Source organism: Stigmatopora argus, chromosome 13 (assembly GCF_051989625.1).
Source record: "Stigmatopora argus isolate UIUO_Sarg chromosome 13, RoL_Sarg_1.0, whole genome shotgun sequence".
Lineage (NCBI taxonomy): Eukaryota > Metazoa > Chordata > Actinopteri > Syngnathiformes > Syngnathidae > Stigmatopora > Stigmatopora argus.
In genome coordinates this window covers 7,946,432-7,966,356 of record NC_135399.1, presented here as the reverse complement: position 1 = coordinate 7,966,356, position 19,925 = coordinate 7,946,432, and the positions used below count along the sequence as shown (strand labels likewise).

At 36.7% G+C, this 19,925-nt stretch overlaps 1 protein-coding gene across 5 annotated transcripts in view; it reads right to left on the bottom strand.

Moving 5' to 3' along the window:
- The window catches only part of epha6 (eph receptor A6), a 153,062-nt gene that overhangs the window by 64,180 nt on the left and 68,957 nt on the right, over positions 1–19,925 (bottom strand). For all 5 annotated transcript variants that reach the window (XM_077616720.1, XM_077616723.1, XM_077616721.1 and 2 more), the window contains one exon: positions 18,795–19,458. In XM_077616720.1, coding sequence (XP_077472846.1) covers positions 18,795–19,458 — 664 coding nt within the window. The remainder of the gene's footprint in view (positions 1–18,794; positions 19,459–19,925) is intronic.

Genomic DNA, 19,925 nt, shown 5'->3' with positions numbered 1-19,925 from the left:
CTGTTAATACCGTAGGAAACACGGAGGAACGATGTGGAATTAGAAAATTAAACATGAGTGCTGTTGATGAATACTTCAAACATAACTTACTTCAGGTCAAAGCACACTAAGCAAGGTGTTCATGAGTTAATGAAATATTGTCCTGTTGTAGCTTACTCTCAGTAATTTCTGGCTGTTAGTCGACCACCAGATGTGGCTTTTACAAATCACACTGTTGTCCCCAGTTTATGTAATTAGTTTAGTGTTATTGCAATCATGTGGAACAGAGGGTATAAAACGTGTTATTGCTATTTAACTGAACACAGGGGGAGAAAAATGTGTGCAACATGATCAATAAATCATATCTGAATACATCAGCATCCCGCCAACTGGAAAATGAACTACTGACTTGTCCTCCATTTATAATTGAAATTAAGAATATAATAACGTGCAATGAAATTTTCATTTCATAACATGCAATTGAATGTTGTATTATCTGCAATAAAATCATGGCTAAAACACATTAACAACATTACTTTGAACAGTTAATAGAACAAAGTACTTTGCCATACTATTATTGATATTTGTGGTATATTTTTATCACCTGTACTAGTACTTCAACACCATTTACCAGGCTGACATAAATCATGGTTTATGTTAAATTTTATAACAAAACATGCTGTGCAACAGGCTATTCTTAAAGAGAGTATAGAAGAAAAAAAAGCATCCCATTAGATGTCGATTTCACCAAGGACATGTTCTTTCCCCTTTCATTTAAATCTTTTTTTATTTCAATTGCAATTATGCTGGTCTATATTAACAATATGTTACAATGGGATGATTTAATTTAACTAATAAATGATAAATACTAAAAGTCGTTTTACTGCTGCCACATCGCTAAAAATTCCTCATTACCATTCTCTCATCAAATGCACTCTTTCCTAATTGTTCATCCGTTGGTCCTCATCATTTGAGGCAGTTGATCCACTCTAAAAGCCCCCTACAGTTCTCTAATCACATTGACCACCAGCATTTAAATTAAAGCTGTCACTGCCACTGCTGGATACCTTTGGTCTAGATTGTGAGGCTTTAAACACAGGGGCATCAATTAGCACAAAAGGGGGGAAAAACGACCAGTTTTTATTTTCATTTATTTTTTTATTATGACAAGGAATTTATGATTTCATGAGATTTAAGGACATTTTCACTTGAAAGAGGCATTTTTGAAGTCAAACTCATATCCAATCAAAATGCATGACCAGATACCATAATTTTTTGTCACACTTACACTTTCATGAGAACCAGCGAGCTTTGTGCCATATCACTCCTATATAGAAAGGAAGGTTCTTAAGTAGTGCTGAGCTGGTACCACAAATACTGCATAAACTGCAATCTGTGCAGTTTGGATCGCATGCGATATTGGTCATGTATACGTTTGCAGTACAGTTTGTGCAGTCCATGCGGTAGTAAGCATTTTTGGTAACCCAATAGCTGCACTTGCCCATAATCCGCTATTACCATTTTCTTTCTCACAATGACATGTTTTCTAACCTTTGCTAGAGCTTGCCATGTCTATTGTCTGGAAATTTTAGGGATACATTAATTCATTGGCAGTGATTGACAGTGCTTGAGGTCTAATCAAATTTCACTAGGAGGGAGAAACATAATTATTCATTTTGGACGTCTACTGCTGTCAATTGCAGGGAAAGAGGAGCTTTCATGGCCATTACTCCCTGTTTTACTAAATTAAAAGTCTGTTGCTGTGAGTTGAATAGAGTTAAATTCCATGAAAATAAATTCTACTTTCATGTGCTACCTGAGGCTAAAATCAGTGTGTTTCTTTTTTTTAATTCATTTTAGTACTTCTTTATTGAATATAAAAAAATAAATAATGAATCATCAAATATAATATAATCACAATTGCTAATATGATCCAAAATTGTCACTTGCCTTATAATAGGTTAATGGTCTTTTGAATAGCTGTCCAATATAGTCACCACTGTGCACAGTGACACATTCTACAAGTTAGCTCTTTTTATATTGGCCGCACAGTAACTTAGGGAATTATCACTCACACTCGCTTCAAACTAAGGAAACACATCAACAATCTTACTACAGCTTTAACGATATTTAATAAAGTAACTCAAAGGCTTTCACTGATGACACCTCTGAAACACAATCCTCCAATGTTGCTCTTCAATAAACTTTTCTCAAACAAATGGATGACTTTTATGATACCCAACTAAAACTTATTTCACAGTGGAGGGCTGTGCATTTTATTTGACTTGAGCTTATTTGTCATAATGCGGCTATGATGTTGTTCAAAGCCTGTATAATACATTCACGAGACTCGAGGGTCTCCCGTTGCACACAGACACTATATCAACAAAAATATATTGAAATCAGTTTAACTTGTTCACTATACTGCTCTAAAATAATTTCACCGAGCCAAAGGCTCCCTTGAGTCAGTCTGTCTCTTCTATATATAAATGTGGGAGAGGGGGGGAAACACGGGTATTTTCTGGTTCTGAGCAAAATAGTCCCTCTGTAAATCACAAGATCATTAACGGCGTTGCTCCACCTCTAAATAAAATGCAAATAAAAGCTAGTAAAAGGGATTTAATTAAGTACATATCTTTGTGTTTCCCTTGCAATTAAACCCCAGTGGAGGTCTCCAGCAGTTCAAACATATTAAAAAATGCCTGATGCAAGTAGATGATGCTAAAACCCATCAGCCTATCCACATGCAGATGCATTTAACACTGTGCGGAATATAACCTATGTGCAGTTTCAAGAAGCATTGAGGGGGCATTGATTCTAAGCATAATTTATATATACATACATAGTTAGCTTATAGAGTGGATAAAATATACTTAACATTTATTCTGAAATGTAGTGTAAATCCAGTGAAAACAATCTAAAGAAATGGGAAAAGGAACAATTTTCAAGAAACTATGTATTACTCTTATAATAAAAAGCAAAAAGCAAACAAAAAAATATTAAAAAATAATGTATTGACATTAAAAGCTGTCCATTCCATTTGAAAAGGGAGGACTGACAGCTGCCACACTCACAGTTAAAATAGATAAGACAATGAATAGTGATATGCTCATTTAAATTATCATCGAAAGGATGAAGAGAGCTACATAATTGGACGTCTGTCATCATCAATATTAGGGAAAGAGTTCAAATAAAAGGCCACAGATCTATTCTAAGGATCCAATTGTTTTGGTCATAATTAAACTTGAATTTGGAGTCTTATTTCCTAAGTTACCCATTCAGACTATTGAATAACAGACAGTCAGCAAAGTAAGCTTCATTAAACGTCTGCTGGCCTGTTGTGCCATTTCAGGTGCTAGCCTGGTACCAAAGCACCAGAGCAATAAACTTAAGTGGGATTATGTTGGCACTCAAAATCACTACTGTAAATCTGCTGTTACATTTGGCATCTTGGGAAAAAAAGAAGAAAACTTTGACGCAAAGCTAAGAAACCATTAGCAAAACAGAACATCTGACACTATATATCAACAAATTATTGTCAAAAATGTTTATATTCTTTCAGGTGCATCAATGACACAATCCAAGTTACAAAACCACTTCTGGAATGAATTCATCTCGTAAGCAGAGCTTCGACTGTATTGTCGTGTATTTATTGGCCTAATAAGTTCAAATGTGATAAAACCAGTTCATATAGACTATGGGTTAGGGTTAAGGGTCACAGTTATCGATTATTGGGGTGGTTCCTTTTTTCTTCCAGGGAGCTGGAAAACCTAGTTGACATCCAATTAACATTCAGATTTTCTATAAAATTGGCATTGGAGGTGGGAGGGACGATAGATTAAAATAGGAATAAATACTGCCATTTTATATTATAGTGCATTCCTTTGTCTACACTAGCTGGCCAGCAAATATAGTACTCGCTTATATTGTTGACGAAACACCAAGACCTGGGCATGTATTGATTTTGCAGATGAAAAATAGGTATTCCAGACACAATTAATTATTTAAAGATTGCTCCAAAACAAACACTGGGTTTATTTTCCTGAGGACAAATGAACACTAAATGATGTTGTTAGAGAAAAACCTACCATCTTGAGACTATAAGCCTTTATTGTTGGGTGAAATTGTGAGAAAGATGTGTTGGAAGCCCACATAATGCCTGCTATTTTAAAAAGGAAATGATGTGCCGCCATAGGTAACCTTGAGCATCTGTCACAATGCTTGCTTGTTTATTTTCAACGAAAAACATTTTGGGAAAAACAATCCAAAAAAGGAGCTGTTCTATCAAGTTTCCTTTTATAATGAGACAATTAGGGACAAATATGGTTTAAAAAAAGTAATCGGATATACACATAAAGGTGAGTTTCCTGATTACGCTAATCTATCAATTCTACAATCCTTTCCAAATATTTTAAAGCATGAACTCGCTTCAAGATTTCCCAACGGACCTGCTATAGCAATGATTATATCCCAAGTCTGCAAGTGCAAAAAGAAGCCAAAATAACAGCAAAAAGAAGTGCTTTGGCAGTTAATTGCATGGCCAGATGGATCTTTTAACAGATTCACTCTCTCGAGCATCAAGTGACACTGACAGCACTATCAGACAAACCCATCAGAATTTTGTGTGTCTTTGAGCGCGCATACACTTGTGTGGGCTGTTGAACCTCTAACATGGCACATTCCTAATACTGAGGCATTGATATGATTGTTTAGAAATAAGATAAGAGACTGTTTTATTTTGAAATGCAAATTTTAGTTCCTCATGTTTATGTGCCCTCCAATTGGCTGGCAACTAATTCAAGGTGTCCCTTGCCTGGTGCCCATAGTTAGCTGGGATAGGCTCCAGCACCGCCTGCAGCCATTGCGGGGATATGCGATTCAGAAAATGAATGAATGTTTTTTATGCGTGTATCCAAAAATATAAAGGAAATGGTTATTACGACAGACTATAATCATTAATTAAATGGAATTTGTAACAACAAAAGGAAGTACAGTGGTACCTCTACATACGAGCAGCTCTACCTACGAGATGCTCGAGATCCGAGGAAAATTTCGATCAAAGAATTCGCTCTAGATACGAGAAAAATTTCGAGATGGGAGAAAGCCAGGTGGCCATGACATGAGAGGCTGTTTATCATTGTAGCACACTGTCTTTTTTGCCGCATCTTTTTTGTATAACAGATATCTACGAGCACTAAACGGTTTCTTCACACAAGTTTCTCCTACACATGGGCCAGAAAACGAAAGGAATGAATTAAGCTCGTATGTAGAGGTACCACTGTATTGCCCAAAATAATGTAGAATTGAAATAGTGACTATCTAAATCCTTATGCTTTTCTATTTATCTGATTTTTATTGTTAAATCATGATTCGCCACTTAGTAAAAGCAACTGGTTGATTAATCATAGTAGGATTCCCTGGACAGTTAATGGAATTTTGCAGATCTATATGCATAATTATCTGTGTACGGAGAACTTTGCAGAGTTTGGCCTCCCTGGTAACCGACCCTCCGAGGGAGATGCCTCCCTCTGGGTTTGTGATCACTGAAGGGTTTTTAATCTTGTAAAAGGAATGAATTATAAAAGGTTTAACAAGGAAAGTTTGACTCATATTTTAATGCAGGAATGTCTTTGCCTGTTTAAGTGTAAATTAAAAAGGATATCATTCTATTATTTAAAGCATTTTTTCATGTAAATATGACATACATGAATCAAAATGTGTAATTTGTCTTGATTATAATATGCCACAATTTAGTATATTTTGATTATTTGATGACATTTTTCTTTTCCCCAATGAATCTTCACCACCCAATCTATTTTAAACTTGTTCTAACATTTTTTTATTTTTATTTTTAATCCTGCACCATATGTTTGTGTTGCGTGTTGAGTTAACACCTGGTTTGTTAGTGTCAGGAAACTTACTGGCTTTTCAGCATCATTGATTTAGGAAGAACCAACTCTCTAGAATCAGGTAAAGTGTATGTTTATATATTACAAAAATTGAGAGTAAAAGGATTTTATTACAATTACTGTGCTTTTGGACATAAACATATTGGCCATTATTTTTCTGAATAAAAATCTTGAACACAAATTAGTTTTGTGCATTTTATTGGATGACTTTCCATAACTCCTTATTGTGGGGTGTATGACAATAATGAAAGAATCATTTCATTTCCTAATTAATTATTTTGGATGGCACAAATGATAATCAACTGCAGGACATTATTGGTGATGAAACTGTGGCTACGAATGTTCCATCTGTTGTCAAGCAGATTGAAAACCACAGCAGAAGCACATATTTTAACTCACAGTGCCATTTTGGTTAACACGGGCCGACTGAAAAGAGGTATAAGAAAAACTGAGACCCACAGAGGCCAGTTAAGTGGCCTTTCCACTGAGCCGGTAACTGTGTGCGCGGCAGTGTGTATCAGTGACATCAAACAGTCAGTGCTCGGGCACAGAGATTTTGGTCTGACACCCTAGGGTCTTCTGGTGCTCTGCAGCTCACATAATGTTAATCGCTGCCCATGATCCTGTCCCTGGTACTGTTAACACTCAGAAGGCAGGGGCACAGTAACAAGAGGGTTTGAAGCTATCCAGCCATGCAAAACATTCTGACATAAATTTGGTGGGTAGACAGATTCCACTAGGCATTCTAAATGTCAGGCCTATTTTGCATGAGGTACAATTACAGTGATATAATGGATAAGGATGAAATTAACGATTTTCTGTGTTCCATTCTCTAATCAATTGGAAGGACAAATGCATTTTTGCACGCAATATTTCTTTTTGTTGGTAACATAAACAAACACATTGGCTGCCATTGACAGCGAAAGGCAGGGAGGTCTGACAGCAATCATTCGATCACTGCCAGCCGCCTAGACAAATCGGATTGGATGTGTGTCACCGTCAATGGGAGTGAAACATGATATCTAAATGCCAACTATTTCAGTTAAAATTGATTGCTCCATCACTGTTAATGGCAGTGTCCACCACTTTGTACACTGTGATTGGCTGACCACCAATTCGGTGTGTCCCCTGCCTGGTGCCATTCGTTGGCTGGGATAGACTCCTGGACACGCCACGACCCTTGTTAAGCGATACGGAAAATGAATGAATGAAAGTTGATGGCAATATACATGAGTTAATTATTCCAGTTTTTGTTAGTATTTAAATCTTATCCTGTATTTTTCGGACTATAAGTCGCACCAGAGTACCAAGTACCACGACCCAAAGAATAGAAAATGAAGAGGAACAATCAATATATAAGTCGCACTGCATTATAAGTTGCATTTTTGGAAGGGCATTAAAACGTATTTTATTAAAAACCAAGAACAAACATACATTAAAGTAACAATAGTAAAATGGATAAACAGGCTATACAGGCAGGAGTGATAAAAAATGCCATCACTTAGTTGGTGTGTTGGGAGCACTGTAACCACAGCCTTAGATAAATAATCAAGATTCAGTAAGAACTAACCCCTAGCCCTAATAGGTGAGTAATTATGAAAACACTTAGGTCAACACCATGGAGCTCATGAAATATAAACAATGTTACAAGGCTCATTCATTCATTTTCTGAACTGAACTGCTTTATCATCACTAGGGTTGCTGGGGGTGTTAGAGCCTATCCCAGCTGACTTCGGGTCAGAGGCAGGGGTCACACGGAACCGGTGGCCAGCCGATCGCACGGCACGAAGAGAAAGACAACTATCCACTCTCACACTCATACCCAGGGGCAATTTCCAGTGTCCAATTAGCCTATAGTGCATGTCTTTGGAATGTGGGAGGAAACTGGAGTACCCAGAGAAAACCCACGCAGGCGCATAGAGAACACAAGCCTAGATTATATAAATATAACTTTGTTCTGTTTTCTGTTGGACTCTGAATGAAAGAAAGCGAATGACGCTGTGATATAGGCAGAGTCAGATCAATCCAATGTAAAACAAGCTGTATTGCTATATAAATCAAGTCTTCAGATTACCCCGGGCTGTTCAATGAGCATACATCAGCTTCAATGTAAGGAGTGGAGAAAAATACCCTCCCAGCTGCACATGGTGATAGATAATAAGGATGCACAAACAGACTCACGTGTCTTTGGCCTGATTTCCGAAACACGTTCACATAATGAATATTTCATTTTTTTACCAACTATTGGCAGTTATCTTGTCAAAAAACAGCCACTTGAATATTATTGCTGGTTGCTTTAGCTGATTAGACTAATGTTGTACCGTGCCAATATAAAAGAATCATGACATTGTTAAATGGCTCCCTGTTCACTCTCACCCATTCAGCTGATTTGTGACAGAGTGCCATAGCCTCATATCGTAAAACCTCATACAGTAATACAAGAAATTCACATACAATGAGTATCAAGACAATAAACGTTCTTTTATATGTGTTACAAAATATTTATACATATATTTACTCGTCAATGTTTTCATTACCCTTTTATTCCTTGCTGAACACAATTTAAATGCTGAAATGACTAGATATTTACACCAGTGAGATTAGTTCTCTCTGTATGACCATTATTCAACTACCTTACCAAGAAACATATATGCAAAAAGTGTAGAGATTGTTGTGTTTCTTGGGTTAATTTGAGCAGTGTATTTTTCATGCATTGAAACCTCAATCCCAAATTATTTTTAGCTGACAAAATGGAATAAAAGCAACATTTTGATGCAAGTATATGTTGTAAATAATCATGCTAAACCATGGGTGTCCTCTTTGTCATGGGCCACGTTGTAGTTTTTTTTTCTCCGGAGGGCCATTAAATTTCCAACCCATATAAATATTTAATTCATTTGCCTGCCATTGTGAGCATTAAACATCCAATCCGTTTTGACATTTGCCCTGCATAGTCAAAATGGAGTTGAACTTAAGTTCTCGAACCCCCCTTTTTTAGCCTCTTAACATTTTTTTCTTTTCAGTTATATAATAGATATATAAATATAAATATATATATATATACACACACACACTAATATATACACATATATACCTCCCGCACACGCTAAATAGATATACAGACAAACTCATTTTTCATTGAATTAAACAAAAAATGTTTACATCTTCAATTTTGTTTTGTTTAGTAATTTTGTTAAAAAAAGAAACTTAACTTAAATATTTCCAAATTTTCAGACTCCAGAAAGTTCACATAAATTTTACTTGAAAGAAAATCATCGAGTTGAGTCAGGTGCCCAGATTTGTGACTGGGCCACAGGTTTCACACCATTGGGCAAAACTGTCAAAGGTGCATGACATCAGTAAGACAGTTAGAAATTAGCAAAATTTACCTGGATCTAAATTAACCTGTATAGGGCTCATTGACTGATATTGACGGTGGTAGAAATACAATCAATTTTTATAGGACGAAGCTGGCAGCGAATGATGGATACCTTTGGCCTAGTATTAAGGGTTATTATTATTACTTCTAGCTTAACATAGAGATCATTCCCATTTAAGTACCGTAAATCACAGCATTCTATTAAACTGTATTAAATCTAACCATCATAAAGGTTAGATTACCCATTCATCTCGATGCCCTACACAACTCATTCCTGTCATCACTTTGTCACCCAACATCCCTCTCTGGCTTTTTTTGTGCAAAAAGTATTGAATCTACTGCATTTTAGTGCTTATTGCATGAAATATTTACATACTGGGACATGCAAAGTGACTTTGGAGTGAGGCCACTTTAGTTTTGCGACAAAACAAAAACCTCAACCTTAGAATGGTGAGTGCAGTGACAAAATGGAGATGGGTTTTGTTGATTATTTACTTATTTTTTTGCAAAGCGGACCATACAGTGCTTTTTAGGATTCCATTTAGGATGAAATAGCACTACATCAGCCTAAAGCTGCTTTTCAGTTTTCCTTTGATGCCACAAAAAGTGTCATGCGTGCACACCGGTACTTTGCATGTTAAAAAAGTGCTTTTTAAAAAAAAAACTAGTTTTTGCCATTTAAAATCACATGTATTAAAATGTTGTTGTTTGAATTATTTAGTTATCACATGATTTCTTTTGAGTAACCTTTACCGAAACAAGTATAAAATGTGACATTTGGCTTTAATACACTAAGGATCACAAACGACTTCTCCACAAAATATAACATTTACTATCTGATTTTAAAGCTTATAGATTGAAAGGATTGTATTAACCTAAGCCAGTTGTCTGCATATCTACAGCACCACAGAAGAATATGCTATAAGTTATTACTAATACTGCAAGCCAATTGACTTATTCACTACCATCGACAGTGAAAACCATCAAATCCATTTAAATTGGAATGGCTGGCATTGAGTGATCATGTTTCACTGCCAATGATTGCCCTAGATGTCCAATCCAATATGACTTCAGCGATCACGGCGAAAATGATTCGACTTCCAGCACAATCAATGAGAGCTAACAACTTAATATATTTGATCCAAAGTCAGTTATGCCAGCCAACTACAACACTGTGGCATTTAAAAATATCATCTGTAATATATACATTTAATATTCATCCTCAAAGCTGAACATTGTGTTCTCTCTTCACACAATTTAAAATGAAATATGGCAGTAGCTAAAACAAATTTATATTGTTGACGTGTTCAAGTGTAAAGGTCACCACACAAGATAAATAATATTTCTCTGCATGTTTTCATTTTAACATTAATAAGTCTATTTAAATGCATTCAATTTGTTAAGAGCTTTGCGAACAAAAATTGGATTTTGGCCTACATAGAGGTAGAAGCGGCCGGACTTTTCCTCACCCTATGCTTCCATATAGGAGAAGCAGCAGTAGAGGGATGGAACAAATGACCCCAGGGCACAAAAGGCTTTAACTAGCAGTAGGTGTCTCAGTCTGCCGGAATGAAACTGCCAAGCTTGTTAGTCACACTGGTAGAATTGTGTGTGCACACTCACACATACATACACACATGGATAGACTTAATCCAGCTATTGAAAGCAGCAAACAGTGATAGCAAAAGTGGGTCAGGTTTAGAGAAGACTGTGGCGGCAATCCGTTCCCCTCGGATTGGATTGAGGCCTGAACTTTGGCTGAACCCCCGCAAAGAGAAACACAATGAAGATCAGAATTTACATGATGATATTTGTTTGAATTAAATGTGACAGCTTTCTTGATCAAGTCACAACATCGGCGTCAGCTAACATAAAGAACACTGGGTTAAAAGACAAACTGGAAAACGGAGTAAGACTGCTGGGGTCTCATTTTAGTAATGAATGGAATAATGGTTCTGATGCCCTGTTCAAGGTTCTATAGGTTAAACATTTCTTTCAATCTGCTTACTGCTGTCCTACTTTCAGGGAAAAAAGTGAGATGAAATGATTTTCTGCTCCCTTGATAAACATCTAGTAAATTCTGCTAATTCCTAGCATGATATGCTGATGGGGATTTAGAACCTCTGCTGAACTCCCGATGCAATTTGTGGTACAAGGCTCAAGATAACGATTATCTCACAATATGGTGATGCAGCAATTCTTGATCATAGGGGGAGAAAATCATATTCTGTGATACAACTCTTAAAGAGAAGGACAAGCTATTTCTAAATGAGAAAATAAATAGGTCATTTATTTTTGACAATGTTGGAGAAAATCTGTTAAAAACACATCCGAGATGTCCAATTTGGCGAAAGAACATTCATTCAATTGACCCTCATAGTCTCAAGAAATGCGACATCAAGTTAATTCCAGCCAATGAGTGAACAGAACATTCTCGTGGAAAATGTTGGTTACTTCACTAAAGAAGTGGCATCTTTTTTAAAAACTACATATATCAATTTTTGGCATAGGATTTCGAAAACCTCTTGAGATACAAATTATTGCCATATGTCACAACATAGATATATTTTCACACCACTAATGCGGATACAAATACAATGATGGTAGTAGTTTAAACATTTGAATCTACTAACCAATATCCTCCCTTATTAGAAAAATTGACAGAAAAACACAGATTCTGCAGCCTTAAGGCCCTGTTTTCAATTAGGTCATTCACATACATTAGTGTCATTTGATGATCCTGACAGAATCTTCCGTTACACCGTTGCCAACCTCTTACTAATGAGAGCCGCCTATAAATCATTCATTTCTACACTGCAGCACAAACACATTCATGAACGTTTCAATTAGGGGACACGAGTAAATCTACGTTATATCTGCGAGCTAAGCAAACTACCACATAGACAAATCTCAGTCATCGTTGATGCTGACCCCTCAACAACCCCTGTTTTTCCTCTTGGTTTTTAATCAGCGTAGCAGCTGTCTCAGCTCCCCAAGTAGGCTTTCATTTATGACAAGTCTTCTCCCTCATTTCAGGGCTATGATATTCTATCTGGGCCACGACGCCGCACATATACTTTAATGACTAATTCAGTCCTTTGGCTGATGTTCTAAAATAGAACACACATGCATGCAGTAGAGAAGATAGAAATCACTTGAAATGTTGCAGCATCTGACAGGACTATCCTTGAGGAAAGAAAAAAAAAATGCAGAACATCAGAAGGTGTCACATGCTTTTGTTTTGAGAGTGAGAGAGAACGCAACGTCGAGACGGGCAGAAGCTGTATAAATGTATGTATGGAGGGTGCTGCTACGCTGGGGAATATTTTTCCCACTGTCTTTGATCACTTTTCAGCTTTGAAGTAACTCTCAGTGAAGGCAGAAATAAGCCAAGCAGAAGTCATGGAAAGTTCACGCTGCAACTAGGACTCAGAAAATCATCAATTTGCATAATTTATTCTTTGAACAATTAAAATGCAAAAAAGATGGAGATCTCTAGGTGCCCAACATACCCGCCTCCCTGCTTGACAGGCCCAATTAAATACTCACCACATTTGTTCTCAATTACAGCTTGAAGAGTGACAACATGAGAGCGTCTAATGCTAATCAAGCAACTGATTTAAAGATTGATGGTTAAGCAGCTCAAAGTTTAATTCAGGATATTTATACAACTGAACTCTGTTAAGTCTACATCAGCACAGATTATTAGGTAGGCATGCTTTCACAAAAAATATATATAATGTATAATTATGTTTTGAGCAACACACTAAAATATTTCACCTGACCGGATAATGTACCCACTCGAAATGATTCCAAAACATTTAGTTACACCAAATGTGATTCCGATGCCTGTTTATATTCAAATATACTTTAAGCCTTTGTAAGGCAAAGGACTATTTTTGGTTAGGTGAAAATAATAAATATTTTCATATAAAATGTGCTTATGAATTTATACATTCATAAGTGACTAAAATAATAAAAACTAAATTAATCAAACAACAAACAAAAATACACTAGTTATGGCACTCTTTTACACTCGATTTTTTAATTTCATAGCATTTAAGTAATTTTCTGCTATTGACAACAATAAATGTGTACTTCATTTAAACTAGAAGAACTGGCTAGCAGCGATACCGTCACAGGCAGCCAGTGAATTAAATGATTGCACTGTAACAAAGTAAACTCAATTTTGTCATTCAATATCAAAAGTGTTTCGCCCAAATATATTTCACATTTTTAACTGACCTGTGTTTGAACCTGATGCTGATTAGTTCAAATCCTACATTACTTTGAAATTAGAAATATGAAACTGCCATCGGCATAACATCACAGAAATGCTAGCAATTTGCATGTAAAAGAAAAAGGATTGACGGCGATTGCATCATGCAGAATAAAGAGTTGAAAGTATATAGTTGTGCAAGCGAAACATTTCAGTGAATACTTTAATTAAACTGCTGAATTTCAGTAAAACTAACTTTTTTCCATCGTATTGTACTGTACTGTAAAAAGGCTTTATAAAACGGTACGTATGTCGTGAGGAAAATAGCTAATTTGCATAGCACAAAGGTAGATAACAAGAGAGCTGCTCAGGATTTTTTTTTTATTCTTGCAGTGGTGTTCTAAACTGATAAAAATATTGTCTTATGCCACACCATCAATTAATTATTCATTTATTCATCTTCCATACCATGCATACTCGAAAGGGTTGTGGGGGTTGCTAAGGACTAACCCAGCCGACTTCGGGCGAACACTACACCCTAGACTGGTCGCCAGTCAGCCATAGGGTACACAACCATCCGCACACACAATAGTACTGCCACCAGCGTGAATCAAGCCCACGCCTGCCCGCCCCGACATCAGGCGAGTGAACCTCTGCACCACGAGACGCCTCATCAATGAATACGTTTATTTATTTTACACATAAGGTGCACGGGATTAAAAGGCACATTAACGCATCGAAGCATTGCAATGGTTTCTATTGAGGGGCCTTCACGGCCAATTCATTTTAACTGGGGAGGGCGAATAAATTCAATTCAGGCGCCCAGCCCCGACCCTCTCTTAGTCAAAACAGGATTTTTTTTTACTAACTACCACAAAACATGAGTTTTGAATAACGCTTATCTAGCTGGGAGTCAAAGAGCGGAAATGATGAAATTAAACTAACTCACTTATAAAACTATTAACACACTACTATTCTTTAATTCTTTTTGTTAGAGTATTTTTTGTTAAAATACACCTTTTCAAAAAAAAAAAAACCCGACAGTCAGAATTTTGAAAAAAAGAGTATAAGTATACATAATTTTATCTTCAGCAAATTTCACTGTCCAATGCAGCTAATGTATGGATTTTTACAGACTGATATGATTCATCTCCAAGTGTATAAACTACACACAACTTGGTTACCATCCGTTCACAGACAAGTTTGGAACAAATTCAGTTTTCTAGGAAAATATTGTAGGCAAAGCTTATCGTGATGTGTGCCTTAAAGTCCCCAAATAAGTCATTTTTAACAACTTTGGCATTTTTACCTTATTAAGTGTATTGTCACACACTTAATCAGAATACTTTGCAACCGCCAGGGTCTTGTCTAAAGCTACACAGAGAGCCTTGTGATTCTTTTGATAAAAGCAAACAGCCAGTGACATAATGTTGTCTTTCAACAGGAGTGTCTTTGACAGAAATGCTCCAAGCTATTTACATAGGCCATTACTGAAGCCGCATCAGAGTATCCGAGTCGGTACACTGAGCTGAATGACAAGTGAGGGAAAATACTGTACACACAATCAGAGCTCTCAATTGCGTTCTTTTTCTATCGCCATAGAAGTAAATGCTAATGCAGTCGCTGCAGAAACTACGAGCAAAAAGGCTTGCGTTCAAATGCTCTCATAGGTTACGATTTGCATTCATGAAAGTATGAGGGTAATTTCTCAACTTCCACTAAATGACTTTCGATTTACAAATGTGCTCGTGTGATGACAAATATTTTTTAAAATAATGTTTGTACACCATGGAATGTACAGTAGCAGGCAGACAGAAAATCTGAGGATAAAGAAAATGAATGCAATACCGTGAGGTGTGTTTTGGTAGTGTAACCCTTTATAGGGCACTCATTTAAACCCCACTAGACATCCAATTCATTGTTGACTTGGGGGGGCTGGCAGCAATTATCACTGGCTCTGAAAAACAGCCAGTCCTCCCAGGGTAATTTAATTGAACGTCGATCAGTGCTAAAGACAAAATATCAAATTTACAAAAAAATTAATGTAAAATAATTTAATAATATAAAGACCTGCCGTCAAAAGCTTTTTGAGATATTCCTCATTCATCTAAATAGTGAATTGTCACAAAACCTAACCGCATGTGACCAATGCTTTTATAAATTTTGATGTAGTTATTATTTTAAAATCATAAATGCATCAATACATGCAAAATAAAGTAAAAAATACAATTATAATTAATAATATAACATATATATTTATAATGATGACCTGGTACCCACATATTGCTCACATCATATTTTGGGTCGTGGAGACCACAATTGTACACAAAATATTAATAATATGCCCTATATAAACCAAAATAGAAGTTCCTCACATGTTGACAGGTCTTTTTTCTTTAAACAAAAAACAGTTTAATGCACTACAAATGGATAAAAAGGGAGGTTTGTGTGCTACCCGATAATATACAACCATGTTCCCATTTCTCCTCCTCAGTGCTAATTAAGTGTGAACAGCTACGGTTGTTAAATTCAAGATTTTCCTTTGGAAAATGCCACAATATAAATGTCCCTGTTAGAACAAATTTCAGCTCTACACTCTGTTTTACAAAATGTGTATTATAATTGCGGGGATTTTCGTTTGAATTTTGGTGTTAGAAGTTTTAAATATTTTCAGTTGCAGTTGCTTTTACATCGACTGTATGTGCATGTACTCTATGAGTCACTCTTTAGCTGGGTGTTTGTCCGAGTGTGCATGTGCATGAGGCACTGCTTATCAAAGAGGTTTGACATATTGGCAGATGTGACCTGACTGTCTACATGCAGTAAATGGAAAAAAAATATATTTTTTAGGGTGCCACTCAAGAGTTTAGACATGTCTTTGTGCTAGTATTTAAGAAGGTGTCCAGACCATTGCACATACTGATATTCTATTTAACATTTCTGTGGAAGATGAGATTTGATAAAAATACAGATTTTGATCACACGGTTGTGAGTTTATGTGAAAAAATACTAGCTGTAAAAAAAGTCATCAAAGCAAGTCGTGGATTAAGATTTTTGTACTGATTTATCATAATTAAAAAAACAAAAAAAAACCTTAAAGACCCCAAGGCAAAATATTAAGACTTGGTAAACAAGGGTGGCCATGCTACCAACATGTGATGCCCACATATGTGCATGTATGGATTCAATGATCTTGGTTTTGCCAGTGATTTTTTATTAATTTTTTATTTTTTCCCCCACCATTTCACAGCAAAGAATGCATATAGAGTGTGTTTTATGGTGTCTGGCGATACAGTTAAAAGTCCGTATTGTAAAGTCAAAATTGATAGGACGTCTATGGGCATCGATGCCACTGGCAGCCACTGAGTTAAATTACTGACCCAACAGCCAGCCACCTGAACAAGACTATATCAACCACAGAAGAAAAATAAACACATTACAGTGCTGAGTTGAATCACTGAATGTAAGCCAAATGGAGGAAATTAATATTTCTTTGTAAACTGTGTTATGGTAAATAAAATGATGTCCCTGGAACATGTAATGTTTGTGGTTACTGTAACCGCAAATAGATGAGTGAAGATTTGCTGGTAATGGCATGTATTTAGCTCCAGTGCTGTCTACCAATTAGAATATGGATTATTCTACATTATTGGGAACATATTTTAAACCTGTCTTTGCTTCTTGAGCAGACAGCATTATTTAAATGGAAGAAAAATAGTCAATGAATAGAAATCGGGATGTTTCTTCCTTATTCAGTGCTGTCAGCCTTTCTACAAAAGGTAGCAATGAACATAGCTCAGTTCACTTGCTGAGCTTGTGGAAAAATACCATCTGCTAACTTAGCTTCCCAAATGTGCTGCCGATTGACTGACAGGAGATGATGGAAGGTATATAGGACAGGACACGGCAATACATTTTTTGCATCGGATATCGAATCATTTTCATGTTGCTATAACTCATTACTATATGCCTCGACATTAGCCTTTTTCCGTTATAACCATGAGTAGTATTTTTTTGTCAATCTCTCACTAATCCAAACAGCTAATCAACGCATGCATTTCAAAATGAAAAATAGCAGATGGTGCAGATATACCACGTTACATTATCATCTGTAGAATAAACAACATGCTTGAAAATAACTCCAACACAAACAGAAGGCCATCTGCTTTTCCATCAATGGAGTCTTCGTTTACCAGGAGTTCACATTTTTTGACACGCACATATTGTACGCATGTGTGCATTTTTCAGATTGAGCAGCCGTTCGAACCAACAATGTGTTGATTGCCGTGCCGCTTTTTGACATCACACAATGTCATGTGATTAATCATAAAGAACTACAAAAGCACATCTGGTTAAACACATTTTAAAAATGAGCACAAATCATTCCTCTAGCAGCACTGGCTTGCAATTTATTTTACATTAGGGCCGACAGAATTTATACTGTATGATGCTATACACATCTAAATGTAAACAATGGACTATGCAATAAAAGCCAGTGAAAGTAGCAATGAGTTGTTTCAGTATATGCCAAGGACATATTGGTTAGCTTTTTATTGTGATTAAGATCTGGATGTCAAATATAAATGACAAGGGTTTTTGTTCTCATTACTACGGTAGTTATTTGTAATGATGTACAACTCTACTGTAAAGGGATGAAATAACCAATTGTGGCCAATCTCTTGCTAATAAATCTTAATGAATGAGTCTCCAGTGTGTGTAGTCCACCTCAAGCCCCCAGTGACCCTAACGTAGAGTTGAGAATGTATGAATAAATGGAATGGGGATAAAACTGCTACCAATTCAGTTCAGGTAATTCAAGAAACCAAAGTAGCAGCTGGAGCAGCACCTTGAATACCCAGTACAGATGTCTGATCACACCCTAAGAAAGAAACTGATTCAACCCAAGAGAGAAAACAAACACTTTTTGCACAAGATTAAAAAGAAATAATCAGTCAGACAGACAGACTCAGAAAATCGGCCACATTTTTTCATCCCTGCACACTGCTGAAATTACATCTCATCTTAATCTCCAGGGGTGCAACAGCAAGCAATAAGAAGAAAACCGGGAAAATCAAGCAGAGCAATAAAATCAGTAGACAGTGTCTAGTAAAATAAACAGCATTGTGTTTAGGGTTAATGATATCGTTCTCTTGTTTTGTCATTGATCTACCACATTCCTCTAATTGTACCAATTGCATGAATCACAATTCTTAAATATTGATATAACTATTAAAGCATTAACTATTAAAGCATTAACTATTAAAGCATTAACTATTAAAGCGTTTCATAAGAATTTGATTAAACTTACCAATGCAGGACCCTTCGATCTCCTCATACCCAACACTGCAGACGCATCTTCCCAATGGGACTAACCAGTCACCGTCAGCTCCACAGAAGAGCTTGGGTGTGTCTCTTTCTTCGGCGTGGTCGATACATGCCCCTCTCACTTCTACCAATGAAGAGGAGTCCACACGAGGCACCGTGTCTGGAAACGAGGCTAGGTTTCTCAGAGTGAATGGACATTTCTTGTAATAGACTCTCACTGAGACTAAAGCAATGCAGGCCCCAATGTCTTGGAATGCCAGATAGAAGCCATCCTTGGTCATGGGTCCGACCTCACGCACTTCAGTGTTGAGCTTCAGAATGCGATCTCCCAGATCCATCTGAGTGAAGCTCTCATCTGCTGCAATGGTGTCGATCTTGGTGTACTGAGCGGGTTTGAATTTCACACCATGTGCCTCATCAGTTTCATGATAGAAGAGGTTGAAGGTCTCCTTGCACGTGCCAGACACCCAAGGGATGGAGTTGCAGTCCCGCAAGGTGAAGCGAAGCTCCACATAGATTTTTTGTGCCGCTTGTCGAGAAATCCAGTTGGATCGAAGCCAGTTGTTTTGGTTGGGCTCCATCACGCTGCAGACCTGAAATGTATGGATGGGCCGATTGTGCTCATCCATCTCTGTGATGGCATCCCACTATGTAGACATTATAGGAAAAGAAAAAGAAAAAAAAATACATTTTAAAATTGGTCCAAGCCTTATGAATACAGCTATACCAAGTATAGAGGGGCGGGGGTTCCTTTCTATTCTCCAGTGGTTGCTGAAGGACAACTGAACAACCCCTTCCCCCCCAAACCAAAAGGCAATATGCCAATGTCAAACAGAGCCCTTAGCGACTCTCCTTTAGAATAGTTTATTATAGCACATCACAGCTGTGTCATAGGGGGATTGAGGATATTATCTAATATCTTATGAAAAATTATTCTTATGAGACCGTAGTCTTTCATAAAAAAAGTCATTTGTTAGACAGTATGCTTTTCTCCTCTCTTGGCCTCTTTTCATCTACATGGTAGTTCACAGAAAAGTTTTTGTAAAAGTCATGCTTTAAAATGTGGAGTCATGTTACCACATAGTACATGTTTTAGTCAATACATAAGTATGCA